The 14,397-nt window shown below is 41.5% G+C and overlaps 1 protein-coding gene across 2 annotated transcripts in view; it reads right to left on the bottom strand.

The window, feature by feature from the left end:
• The window catches only part of PPP3CA (protein phosphatase 3 catalytic subunit alpha), a 654,035-nt gene extending 648,970 nt beyond the window's left edge, over nt 1-5,065 (bottom strand). For both annotated transcript variants that reach the window (XM_033956955.1, XM_033956965.1), the window contains exon 1: nt 4,903-5,065. In XM_033956955.1, the coding sequence (XP_033812846.1) occupies nt 4,903-5,050 (148 nt within the window). In that variant the 5' untranslated portion in view covers nt 5,051-5,065. The remainder of the gene's footprint in view (nt 1-4,902) is intronic.
• Nucleotides 5,066-14,397: the final 9,332 nt, after the last annotated feature.

Here is a 14,397-nt window from a genome sequence, read left to right as displayed (position 1 = left end):
TGGGAGCAGGAGTCTGGGGGGTGTAGGGGGGTCCAGGAGCAACCCAGGGGGAAAGGGGGTGGGAAGAAGAGGGTCCAGGTTGAGGGAGCGGGACCTGGCTTGGGTGGTGGGGCGGGAAGGGGATGGTAAGTGGTATGTCAGTGTGGGACATCTAAAGGGGGTTTGGGGGCAGGAGTGGTCATCACAGCCTCCTCCTCCTCCTCCGTAGAATTCTCCTCTGAAGAGAGAACACAGGCTTGAAATATCATAGTAAATTAAAATGATTGCCCCCTCACCCCCGCAGCAACGAATATCACGGGTATTATGCACACATCCATCATGTTTTCAGGACTATACTTGGGGTGTTGTTGAAGTTGTCTCTGACACTCCAGTCCCAATCAAGGTGGTAGAGGTGGAAGTCTCTTATGCATTTTTTGAGTTCTTCCACCTGTCATAAAAAATTCAAACATAAGAAGGCAATCAGCACAAATACACATAGATGGTCAGCTTTTTGAGCAGCCAAGAAAACCAGCAAGTACACTCCCCAAACAGTAGTGACCATAATGGTTAGAGGGGAGGCAGTCCCATTATTATAAAAATGTGCGGGTGGGGGGAGAGACTAGTTGGAGGTAGAGAGGGAGAAAGAAATGGCCAAAGCAACCCCCCTCCCTCACCACCACCACCACCGCCCCCTCAGGGAAGCTAACAGAAAATGTGCAGAGAATGGCAAAGAATATACAGGCGGAAGGCAGAAACCCATAAAGCCCAGCACCCTTAAAACACACACATTATGAGCGTATGTAAGACACGTGAAATATACACACGTGTATCACATTCATGCTGCAAATTCCATGGCAGACCATCATGGAATTTGTAGCATGCATGCACACACACACATATATGGCACGAGTATCACGTGCATGCCAGAATGCTCGCTTATGGATCGTGGCACGGAATCACTCCGATTGAATAGCTCCTGGAAGGTCCTCCAGGCACTGTCCATCTCATTGATGTTCCTCAGCAATTTTTTCATTGATTGAGAATAGCTCCATGAGCCAGAGCGCGTCTGCTGTGGTGAAGTTGGGCTTCCTTCTTCATGAGGGTCCGTCGTCCTCTTTCACGGTTTAACAAAGATGGTTGTGCACAGTTTATATAAGTGCATGGGAGGGAGGGAGCATGACACTTCCTCAGGTAGCAGAGGGTGTTTTGGGGGTTTTTTCAAACCATATGTGAGAACTGAGTAAAACACAACAGTAGCTCTCAGTTAACCTGCACACATGGAAACTGATCGATGCCGGATAGGCCTGGGATGAGGAAAATGGGTTTGTTTATTTTTTTTGTGGGACCAGTAGGGGATCATAGGGGTTACAAGGTTTATAAAAATTATGCAGTTCCCGGGCGATATTTGTGCTGTGTCTGGTGTGCTGGTCCTGTCTCTGGCCCTTAATATTGCTGGCACCCACATAGGTGCTTGTACTGCCTCAACCTTGCCATATATTTTATTTATTTAGTTGCCTTTATTAACCACTTTTATGAAGAGATTCACCCCAGGTAGTTATTGGTTTAGGGCTTTTACCACTGATGATAGGAAGGGATAAGATGATGAAACAAAGATCCCTGCGGACACCATGCATCCAGAATGGGCGCACATATGGTTCATTTTTTAAAGGTTAACATAGTAACAGTAGATGACGGCAGATAAAGAGCCGAATGGTCCATCTAGTCTGCCCAACCTGATTCAATCTAAAAATTTGTTGGGGGGGGTTCTTCTTCTTCTTAGCTATTTCTGGGCAAGAATCCAAAGCTCTGCCCGGTACTGTTCTTAGGTTCCAACTACTGAAGGCTCCGTCAAAGCTCACTCCAGTCCATCTTCACCCTCCCAGCCATTGAAGCCCTCCCCAGCCCATCTTCCATCAAACAGCCATATACAGACTCAGACCGTGCAAGTCTGCCCAGTTGAATAAGCTGTAAATCTCTGGTTCCCAGTAGGGCCTGTAAGAGAAAAGTTACACAGCCTCACACTAGAGCCCCAGCACAAGAGGGCAACCCAGACCCCCCCTCCTCCTCCTCTGACCCATACCCCAGAGAGTAAACATACATATGGCAGAGAATGGCAGGCGTGAGTGGGAGTTTAAACAAGGATCCCTCTGGTCTACTAGCACGGGAAATTCAGAGGCAGGCTGAAGGGCCTGCACTTAGGATACGCAAGGGTGCATGCGAGGTGCCAGTCGGGCTACTCTTTTGTTATGGTTCTGCAATCCATGCGATCAGCACATGGCTCCACAAAAGCAATGCAAGGGAGGGACTGTTGGGTGGGAATGGGAGAGGCAGGAGTCTGTGTGTGCTTGGTAGGTGGAGGATTGTGGAGTGGTTTATTAGTGATGTGTCTCTTTACTTCCACAGCTTGTGTCAAGCCATTTGCTGATCTCATGGACCTATGGTAGTTCCTCCCCTCTTATGACCAATACAGGTTGGGAAGTGCATTTGATGTTTCTCTTGTCTGCTTTTTGCCTTTCATATGATGCCAAACAGACCATCCGTGTGTATTTGTGGCGAGTGAATTTTTGAGTTTGATCTTTTTGTGCCAGGGGAAGAACTTAAAAAGCGATCCAAGGACCTCCACCTCCACTCCAGGCAAATACAATGCTATGTGAAATCATTTAATTTGCTATTTTAGTTCATGTTTGTAACCATCGTGAGCCAGAACCTCCCTCCCTTTTGTCTCTCATGGCAGCCCATCCCAGTGTATCCACTTGTTAAGAAATAGATAGGAGTGGAGCACAGCAATTGCACTGATTTGTTTGGTAGTATTTCAGTTTTAAAAAACAAGCACTGTACAAAAGTTTTGGGGGTCAGGTTTAACATGAGGACTTATTCACATTAATATGATGGTATGGAAAATAAATTAACAATAAACTGCAAACAATATAAAATTATAGACAGTACAATATTTAATTACAAGATAAACTATGTAAACTTTAAGACTAGAAACTATAAACTCGAGATCACGAGGGTGACTGTCCAGAAACATAGAAATAGACGGCAGATAAGGGCCATGACCCATCAAGTCTGCCCACTCCAATGACTCTCCCTATCTATCTTTGCGGATAGATCCCACATGTCTATCCCATCTGGCCACAATAAACGTTGGGCATCTTCCTGTCTGTACACTGCCAATAGGGCTACAAGGAAAAGAAAATAAGAATGAGTGAGGGTGGAAAATAAAGACTGCAAACCAAGAAAAGAAAGGAGAAGTATGTACCTCAATTCTGGCCTCAGTAGAAGTAGTCCGCAATCAGGTTGCTCCGCACTATGGTACCCCTTGCAGCATCTGATCCAGAAGCAGGCGGGGCAATGTCCAAGGCCATGTCCATGTCTACATTGGTCGGGATCTGAACTCAGTTCCTCAGTGCAATATTATGCAGCATGCAGCAACCCCCCCCCCCCCCCCCCACGATGTCAGACACTCTCCGGGGACTATACCACAGAGATCCTCCAGAGAGATGCAGATATGGAAGCAGCTCTTCAATACCCCCAAAGCACACTCAATAGTACACCTGGTTGAGATGTGGGCCTCGCTGTAGCGTTTCTCTGCATCAGAGCGTAGGGTTAGGAGCAGAGTCATCAACCATGGCTTACATGCATACCCATGAGCGCCATTATTCAGGTATGACACAGACAATTTTTTTCAGGAAAGCTATCTTCATGGCTCAGTCACCACTATGGCTTTTCTAATTGATTCTCTGAAGAAGTACTAACAAAACGGATCCGTCAGAGTCAGTTATTGTGCCACTAAGATAAGTGGTTTCTATGAATTTTTTTATCTTTTGATTTTCTGATAAGCTTTATAGAGTTAGTTACTGTGCCACTAAGATAAGACAAGTGGTTTTTATGAATTTTTTGATATTACAAACAGTTTCAATGATAAACTTTGAAATCTTTATCTATTTATGATAAAACTGCTATTTTTGCACAGAATTGCCAATTTGCACAGAACTTTTTATATGACCTCATACAACTTTATTATTAACTTTGACAATCACAATAACTTTATTTATACAAAATTATAAAATCTATTGAAAAATTATTTTTTTAATATCATTTATAGCACTTAATGAATTATTGCATTCACATGAAAAGGATGGAGGCAGACCAATGATTGAAACCATAATATTGCATTTGTCAATAGCCTTTGGCTGTTTTGAGACATAGCAATATGGTCTGAGGTTTTGCCTTCTTCCATTTATGATCTATCAGTGCAATTGAATTGACAAAGTTAATTTTTGTTTCATTCCACTTTCTTTGTGTATTTGATATTTGGTTGTGGAATTACTGCTTTTTTGTTTTGTTACGTGCATACCCACCATCCCCTATAACAAGGGTGTCAAAGTCCTTCCTCGAGGGCCACAATCCATTCAGGTTTTTGAGATTTTCCCAATGAATGTGCATGAGATCTATTAGCATACAATGAAAGCAGTGCAAGCAAATAGATCTCATGCTTATTTATTGGGGAAATCCTGAAAACGCAACTGGATTGCGGCCCTCGAGGAGGGACTTTGCCACCCCTGCCCTATAAGAAGACATGTCTTATGAGGTTAAAACAATCCTTTATTTCAATTACAAAGTACACATGCATCTAGACACTCCAAAAATAACCCCCCCCCACACCCACACCCACACACCCACCAAGCACATACAGACTCCCATCTCTTAAATTCCCATCCCACAGTCCCTCCCATTCCCTCCCCCACCCCCAAAATATGATTGCATCTCTTTGCCTCCACCTCTCCTGATCCCATGCCATCCACTCCTCTGTTACCCCTCCATCCCTCCACCAGAAATCCAGTCCCTCCCCCTACCATTCTTCTCACCACACAACATACACATAAAACACACCACCCCCCTCAAAAACACAGATCTCACCCAGTAGCCATCCTTCACCAACTTTTCCCTTTTCAAATTTCTGCCCAAGGATATAGGAATCATGGCAGCTCCCGGGAAACTTGGACACAACATCGAGGATCCTCAGGTTTGCATCGCAGACAGCTTGGACATTCAATGAGTATCCCATCTTGTGGTTTCAGAATCTCAATTCTTCACCTGCTGGGGGAGCAAACAAAACAAGGGGTACAGTCGATGGCACCAAGACACTTAAAAATATCTGTTATAAGTTCCTGCTGTTTTTCTTCCTGGAGACTTTATATAGTACTTGGCATTTTTTTAATGGCTCGCAGTACCTGTCCCAAATGTCTAGACACAAATGTTCCACACCGCTGCTACACCCAATAACATGCTGAAAGGATCCTGTGCCAAGGAATTGCAAGACAGCCAGAAGCTTCACTAATCCAGGCACAGCATGGGAACAAGCTGAAAATGGATCAATATCTGCTCTAATTTCCTCAACTACCCTGCTTAGAAGGTAATCGTTCAATCCCTTTTGGTCCATCTCTTCCAAGGCCACCCGTGTACGAAACACACCAGGTCAGGCAGATACTAGACTCTCTCCTTTGATCGCCATCATCAAATGATGATGGCGATCAAAGGAGAGAGGACCAGCTGCCACGGAGGAGTCTAGTATCTGCCTGACCCGGTGTGTTTCGTACACGGGTGGCCTTGGAAAAGATGGACCAAAAGGGATAGAACGATTACCTTCTAAGCAGGGTAGTTGTCTTACATCTATATGAGGAAAGGGCAGCCTGCAAAAAGCGGAGCCTACAACCGCCGTCCATAAGGTTGACCGTTGGAGCACAAAGCACTCATGGTTAACAAACGCTGGTATTTCACATGATTTTAAATAGTACAGCGAGGGAAATCCCTTGATGCTTTGCACTTTTACCATAAAACAAGTAGCAGCCAATGCAAAGCCGTGGCATCATATACATGTAGTCAGAAATAGTTTGGAAGCAAAACTCTACACACTTGTCACAAAAACATATGCATAGAGGTATCTAAAAAAGCTAGGTTCATATATGAGAGGGGGGATCTCAAACACCCATATGTGTGAACACACCCTGCGTCTTGCTGGGGTCATGAATTTTATCACTATTCCCACTCCTTCTCCCTCCACTAAAATGGGGTTATTTTTTATGTTTTCAAATTTACAATTTGCACTCAATAAACATCAACAATGTGAAAAATATATGTAAATGCAGTTGCAAAAATTTTTTCATGAAAAAGAAACACTTAACTTAACTCTCCCGATGGAGAGTTATCCGTTAACCCCCGGGTCCAATTGACCCACTTTTGTATGCTTTCAAGAATGTTGTATTGGAGGAAGTTAATAAATTACAATTTTCTTACCATAGCAACAATTTTTTTTAAATTTCTTTATTAAGTTTTTCAACTACAATTGTGCAACAAATGATTCACAAATATGGATATTCAAAAGCAAGCACAAAAAAAACTTACAGACATCAACAATTATATTATCCCCACTCTCCCACTTGATATACAATTAAAGTAAGACCTTAATGAAGCAATTCATAAAATCCATAAATCAAATTTCAATTCTACTTCCTTCTTCCACCCTCTACTCCCCAGGATGTGTATGTTTACCTGTCTATGAAATAAATTCAGTTATTCCTCTTTACAAAATTTAGCCAATGGCTCCCAAACATCCATAAAATTTTTATACTGTCCCTGTTGTATGGCCATGCAACATTCCTTTTTAAAGGTATAACATAGAGATTCCCACCAGAATGAGTAATTCAACCTATCCCAATTTTTCCAGTTCCTTAAAATGAGTTGCATGGCAACCCCTGTCATTACAAAAAGTAGCTTGTTAATTGACTTTTAGCTCTCATAAGTGTACCAAATAAAATAGTATCATACGATAAAGCCACAGGATTCTCTAAAAAATTATTTACTTGATCCCAAATAGACCTCCAAAACTGTAGTATCAAGGGACAATAGTACAATAAATGATTCAAAGTCCCTACCTCAAGATGACAGTGCCAGCATTCGACTTAGAGCTATCTAGAGCAGTGTTCTTCAACCTTTTTACACACGTGGACTGGCAGAAAAAAAAGAATTATTTTGTGGACTGGCAAACTACTAGGACTAAAATTTAAAAACCCCGTTTTTGCCCCATCTCTGTGAGCTCGGTCCCCACAAATCATCTGATCCCATCCACACAAGCCTCAGTTATGATTTTATATTGAATGTATTTTATTAAAGTATAAAAAGAAACAATATTCTTTACAATTGTCATTTTATAAATACAAATAATTCAGAGCAAGGATCAACAAAACCCCTGTCTCCCCTCCCCTTCACATATATCCCCTCTACTATCAAGAAAACTGAACAAGCCAAATTATTACAGAATGCTACACAGAAATATTCCTGTGCGGACCGGCAAAAATTTCCTGCGGACCGACACCGGTCCGCGGACCGGCAGTTGAAGAACTGTGATCTAGAGCATACCAACAATTTATCTAACATCGAGAAGAAAGCTCTTCAATCATTAAAAGATGATCTAAATATCATCATAAAACAAGCAGACAAAGGGGGAGCTGTGGTGGTATTAGACTGAAATGACTACATACATGAGGCTGAGTGCCAATTGAATGATGTTACCACTTACAGACGAATCATGTTAGATTCAACTAAAAGACTTAAATCACGTATTCAAAAAATTACCAAACTATCAAGTCACTGGGGTCGCTATGGGTACGTCCTTCACACCTTCTGTTGCATGCCTATTTCTGAGTTCTTTGGAATCAGAATGGATTTTTTGTTCCCCTTATGCAAATAAGATCAAGACATGGTAAAGATACATAGATGATGTCTTCATGATTTAATCTGGGACATCATCTGAATTAAATTGTTTTGTTAATTGGTGAAACTCTTGCAATTCAGCAATACAATTTACTCATCAAAGTTCATCACAAAAAATCTTGTTTCTAGATGTCTTGATTGAAATTACAGTGGAGGGGCTCAAAACCTCAGTGGTTCATAAAACCACTGATAGAAACACGTTTTTACATCAAGAGAGCTGCTACCCTAAACAGCTGAAGGAGAATTTGCCATATACTCAATTCCTGAGATGTAAAAGAATTTGCAGTTCAAAATGTACAAGATGCAGGTTATGTTTATTTATACCAAATATTAATGCAGTTACTGATGTCACCTTACTACAAACCAAGGGACCTAATATGGTCCGTGTTTCGGAGAACACACCTTCTTCAGGGGTCCTAATAAATACGAATGAAAATTTTGAGTCCAAATAGTACATCATAAGTGCAAAATGATGTGCTCCTGCAAAGGGCTATTGGGGTAGTAGATAGATAGATCTAAGGCAGTGGTCTCAAACCCACGGCCCGGGGACCAAATGCGGCCCGCCAGGTACTATTTTGAGGCCCTCAGTATGTTTATCATAATCACAAAAGCAAAATAAAACAGCTTCTTGATCATATTTCTCTTTAGCTATAAATTACAATATTATTATTAAGACTTAGCCAAAAAGAAAGATTTATAAACTATAAAGAGTTTTACCTCATGCAAAATTGTCATTTCTTTAATAAGAGATTAACTATTTTTTCTGAGGCCCTCCAAGTACCTACAAATCCAAAATGTGGCCCTGCAAAGGGTTTGAGTTTGAGACCACTGATCTAGGGGATTTTAGAGGTGGTTTAGGGGGCTCACCATTATCTATAAGGGAGCTGTAGTGAGATGAAGACATGGCACCCTTTTTGTGAAGTTCACAGCAGTGCCCTGTAAGGTACCCCACTATTTAGGTGCCATGTCTGGGTGTTCAGTCCATCACTTTGCAGACCCCTCCCAAGTCCAACAGGGCTTGTTCATGGCATTTTTGACTTGGACGGAAATGTGATATAAAGATGGATGCTTTAGTAACATGAACGATTAGAGCGGCAGGACATATAATTAGATGATTTTCAAAACAAAAAAATTTTGGACATGTTTTTTGAAAATGTGTCTTAGGCTGTTTTTTTCTTTGGACGACTTGCGAGTTGGACACAAACGGAGTTAGATGTCCCTTTCGATTATGCCCCTCCACATATCTAGGTACTTGCAAGATAATTTTCAAAAAATTGAAAGTGATTCAGAATACTGCTATTCGCCTCATTTTGGGTTAAAAAAAATGGGAGCATATCACTCCTTTTTATTTGAAACTCCATTGGTTGCCAATAGAGTCGAGAATTCTGTTCAAATTTTCCTGTATTTGTTATAAATCAGTTTCAGGTTTGTTGCCAGGTTATCTTGTGTCTCATTTTTATTTGAATAATGTATTTAGAGACCATTAGAAAAACTCAAAAATGAACACACAATTGTAAATTACTGGTTTTCACTAAATTAATAAATTGTTGTTTTATAAAAAATAATTTATTTAAAATTTTAAATATTATAAGTATTTTGGGAACAAGCCTCAGACCTTGGAGTGCATTATTCCCATACTGGGATTTTTTCAAGAGAGAAGGAAAAACCTACTTCTCCTGCCTCCTCCAATGTAGGCGGCCTGCCTTGGGAGGGTTTAAAAAAAAAAAAAATGCATCCTGATTGGCTGGTCAGACAGCAGTAGAACGCCTGCTGCCGCCTGCCTACAATCGGGACGCTGTTTATAGAATCTGGGCCAATGTGCCTGATAGTGGAGAAATTTATTTCACTATTATTGAGATGATGTAAGAATCAGATTTTTTTAAATATATATTTTTGCTAGTTATGATCTGCACCTGTTTTGGAAGAGGTAGGGTTTTTTAAAATCCAGAGCATGTTTACATTTAATATATAAGAACTGACATATTGTATCAGAGGGTCATATATGCAGTGTGTCGTAGATAAGAGTATTGTCCATCATGTGTGTCCTGACTGAAAAAAAAGGATGAGAACCACAGATGTAGATTATAAAATGCACCAATTTATACAGATACTTAAATAATCTTGGTGCAGACAAATTACAAGAGTTCCAGAGCAGGTATAAGTGTCAATGCCTGCAATCTTGACAAGAATTCTGCTGTTTGCACTAGTATTTTATAAAAGCATATAAGTGCCTATGTGTCTTTGTAAAATGGTGCCTCAGTAGGGACCTTCAAGCTCTCTTAAACTGGATGCCTTGTGTGAAGGAGTAAGGGGTATGCCCTCACTGATACTGCAATTACACCACTGTACAGCAGGAGGTGCTAGCTCAGAGAGTGGAAGAGTAAGTCACTTTAGGGGAGGAAAGGCAACCCTGCTGGGTCATAGGGGCAAGACTCAGGCAAGGAAGTGTTCATATAACCTAGAGTGAAGTCATAGAGAGATCCCAAAGGTAGCAACCTCCCCGTGAGACATCCTGAGAGGAGCGTGCTCCAGTGGGAGAACCCTTCCATAGCTGTGGGCTGGTGAGAAGCCCTGGGAAGTAGGGGAGTTGTGCCTTCCTTAGCTGTGGGCTGAGGCAGATCCCTGGGAAGTGAACTGATTCAAGTGAGTGTAAGAGAGACTGTCAAGATGAGAGGGTGGCTATCTGCTTGGCTAAGGTAAGCCAACCTTTCATGCTGAATAAACTGTTACTGCTAGTCTTTTGAGCATGGCAAACATTGACCTGAAGTGTATCTTGTTGGACTAGACTGATATTTTAAGACTAAGAGATAATTCTGTAATTCCCGAGCCTGTAAAGTAAAAATTCTCAGGTCTGTGAACCAATAAAGAGTTGTTTTTGTACCTTTAAGTGTGTCTGTGTATGCACAGGATTAAAATCCGCTTTGCTATCTTACTCCCTGCTATAAAATTGCCTTCATTGTGTTTGTGGGAATAAAAACCACAGTAGTGTATCAATCCCCTTGGGTGCTTTTTTTGCTTCTTTTCTTTTTTATCTGAATGCAAACACTTTTATAAGGTCCAAACTAGTCCTGCTTTTCTTTTTTAAATTTTATATTCTAATTATTCACCTCTTAGCACACACAAAATATGCCATCCTGGGTTGTATGGTATGAACAATGACACGCTGGACTGCATCTGCTTTAAATCTCTGTTCTGGACTTGTTGGAGTACTAATAGCAGCTAGGCTGAGCTAGGAAAGTGCAGGCACCTATTTGTTTTGGAAAAACCTAGTAATAAATGTAAATTGTGCCAGTTGATGTGTAAAGCTTTCCTTTCTAATAGTACTGTATTTGGCAATGCTAATACAGGATATTGTTCATCGAATGCATGCTCGCGTTGCAGAATTTGTTAATTTGGTTGATTTGGGGGCTCAGATTTATTTCAGTAAAGATCTCCTAAATTATGCAGATTATCTTTTCTACCAATTTCAGTTGGACTCCACAATGAAATGCTCCTTTTTTAATTCTACATGAGAAGAAAAAACAGTCCTTTGAGACACCAGAGTTGTAAAGGGGATGTAGTTGTACCAGTCTATAACCTGTTCAGGAAAGACAGGGTAGGAAGAAAAGGAGGGGGAGTAGCATTATATGTTAACTGTAAACGGTATAGAAATTTTTTTTAAATAAATAAATATGTTAAATATCATATTAAAGCCACATAATTGCAGGAGCTGCAGGGCAAGGAAGAGGCACTGTGGATCAATTTGGAAAGAGGGAAAGGTAAATATATTTACATTGATGTGATATACAGGCCTCCTTCACATACGGAAGAAGTAAACAGAGATTTAATAGTAGACATTCAAAATATATCTAAAAAAGAGAGAAGTTTTACTAATAGGATGTTGATTGGGGTATCCCTATTGAGGGGTTCCTGGGTTCTCTACAAGGAGAACTGTTCCAGCAGTTGATAATGGAACCCAAGTGGGATGGGGTCATACTGGACTTAGGGCTAGATTCACAAAGCAAACTGATTGTGTACTGATCGGTTTGCAACCCCTTAGCGACCCCGGCCCGATTCACTTACCTCTCTGCCGACCATTCTCTGATCCGCACATACAAATGAGGGCAACGGCATGCAAAGTAGGCAGGGACCCGATTCACAAAGCAAAACCCTGCAACACTGACTGGGCTGGTCGATTACAAATAAGCGGCTGCTGAGGACCAGTCGCTGAAGCCCTTTCCGTCTGTCCTGCCTTCTGCCACCCTGCTGTCTGCCCTGTCAGCCCCGATTCAGCGCCATGACTCGATCAGTTAGTAGAGGGATGAAACTCTCTATTTTCAATAGCATTTGTGCAGCTTCTTGTACAGCTTCTTTCTCCATATTTGGCGGAACTGAAACTCATAGCTGTAAGCCGCCTGCATGCCCTATTTGCCTGCCTGCCTGCCTGCCTTGAATGCCTGTCGGAACCGACTCTCCCACCTTTCCCCTGGTCCAGCGCATGCAATAGTAGTTAATGGAGCTCAGCCCATGAATCTGCTCGCCCCAAACTTCCAGCCCTGCTTTCTGCCCCGAGCTCCTATTCTCTGCCACCTTCCCTGCAGTGCACGGAAGGCGGCAGAGAGCAGGAGAGTCTGGGTGGCAAGATTGTCTTTAAGGGGGGTTCAGGACAGCCAGCCCACGCGAAGGAAAAAGTTTAAAAAAAAATAAAAGTTGTGCCTGGATGGGCATACTTAACTGGATGGGCATGCTTAACTGCGATCCGTGCCTGCAGATGGGGGCGTTCCTCCGATCGCCCCCATCTGCATATTTTGGCTTGAAGAATTCATCGGACCTGCCCGAATTCGGGCCCAATCGGGCAGGTTAGTAAATCCAACCCTTAGTGCTTACAAACAGGGAAAGTGTTTCTGATGTTACAGTGGGTGATCATCTGGCATCCAGTGATCACTGCATGGTACGGTTTAATATTAAGACAGGTATAGAGAGGGCTCATTCAAAAGTAAAGGTTCTAGACTTTTAAAAACCTGACTTTTTTTGGATGGGGGATTACGTCAAGGAATTGTTGTCTGGATGAGAATATCTGGAAGGAATAGAAATATAGAGCAGAGTTAAAGGAACAGAAACCCCATGTAAAATCCAAAACTGAAACGGTGACAAACCTTTTTGTGAGGCAAGTAAGTAAAAGGAAAAGAAGACCACTTTGGTTCTCAAAAGTAGTAGCTGAGTAGGTAAGGAACAAGAGGTTAGATTTCATAAACTACAAAAGATCACAGAAAGAGGAAGAGAGGCAAAAATATCTGGAATAATTAAGAGAAACTGATCGAGTAGTCAGCAAAGCAAAGATACAAAATGGAAGAAAAAATAGCTGACACAGTAAAATGGGGAGACAAGACTTTTTTAGAAGAAGTACAAAAGTGGCATTGTGAGACTCAAAAGTGAAGGGGAGAAATATTTTGAAGCTGATAAAGAAAAGGCTGAATCGCTTAAAAATTATTTCTGCTCTGTGTTCACGACTGAAGTTCCGGGAGCAGAACCACAGAAGATAAACGTGAATAGGGATGGAGTAGTGGTAGACCCTGATCAATTTTCAGAGCTAGCTAAATTAAAGGTAGACAAACGATAGGGCTGGATGGTGTACATCCGAGGGTGCTAAATGAACTTAAGAAAGTTGTGGTGGCTCCACTGACTGACTTCAATGCTTCTCTAGAGTTGGAAGTGATGCCAGAAGACTGGAAAAGAGCAGATGTGGTTCCTCTACACAAAAGTAGAAGTAAGAAGTAGGAAATTATAGTCTGACTTTTGTGGTAAACAAATTAATGGAAACACTTTTAAAACAGTGAATGGTGAAATTTCTGAAATCTGGTGAATTACAGGACAAATCTGATGAATTTCTTTGACTGGGTGACCAGACAATTGGATAAGGGAGTGCACTATATGTGGTGCATTTAGATCTCACATCTCAAACGGAACCTGGATTCCCTCCCTCTGGTCAGACCATTATAAATACACCTTCAACATCAACTGGGCTCAATGCAATTATAAACACACACCCCACAAATCCCCCATAAAAACCCGTCCAAAAATCAAACCAACCACTTTCTGGGACAAAGCAGATCCCGCAATCGACTCCATAGACCCCAAAGAATTCATACCACAATGGCAAACATTAAGCGAAACAATCCTAAATGAGCTAGCTCCAATAAAATCAAAATCAAAACACAATAAAATCAAAATCAAAACACAAAATCTGCAGACAATCAGACAAATGGTTCGACGCTGAACTGCTCCAACTCAAAAGGCACTGCAGACAAATGGAAAGAAACTGGAAAAAAAAGAACCAAGAACAATCCAAAATAGCATGGAGAAGTCTAATCAAACAATACAAGACCAAACTCAAAGAAAAAAGAAAAGATTACTACTCCAAGCTGGTAGGCATGGAGTCCAAAGACTCAAAAAAACTTTTCAATCTAGTAAAAAACCTCACCAACACCAAACCTTACCTAGCAGCACAAGGAAAGCACCCTCCAACAGCCACTCAACTCGCAGACCACTTCAAAAACAAGATTACAACAATCAGGACTATCTTCAATAACACACACCCCTTCCTCGACGAGATAACAACAAATCCCCCAATAGGAGAAGCCATTGCTGCAGACAGGACCTGGA

The sequence above is a fragment of the Geotrypetes seraphini genome, chromosome 1 (assembly GCF_902459505.1).
Source record: "Geotrypetes seraphini chromosome 1, aGeoSer1.1, whole genome shotgun sequence".
NCBI classification, from domain to species: Eukaryota; Metazoa; Chordata; class Amphibia; order Gymnophiona; family Dermophiidae; genus Geotrypetes; species Geotrypetes seraphini.
Note: the sequence above shows the minus strand (reverse complement) of the source record. Positions and strands in the feature narration are given on the sequence as shown.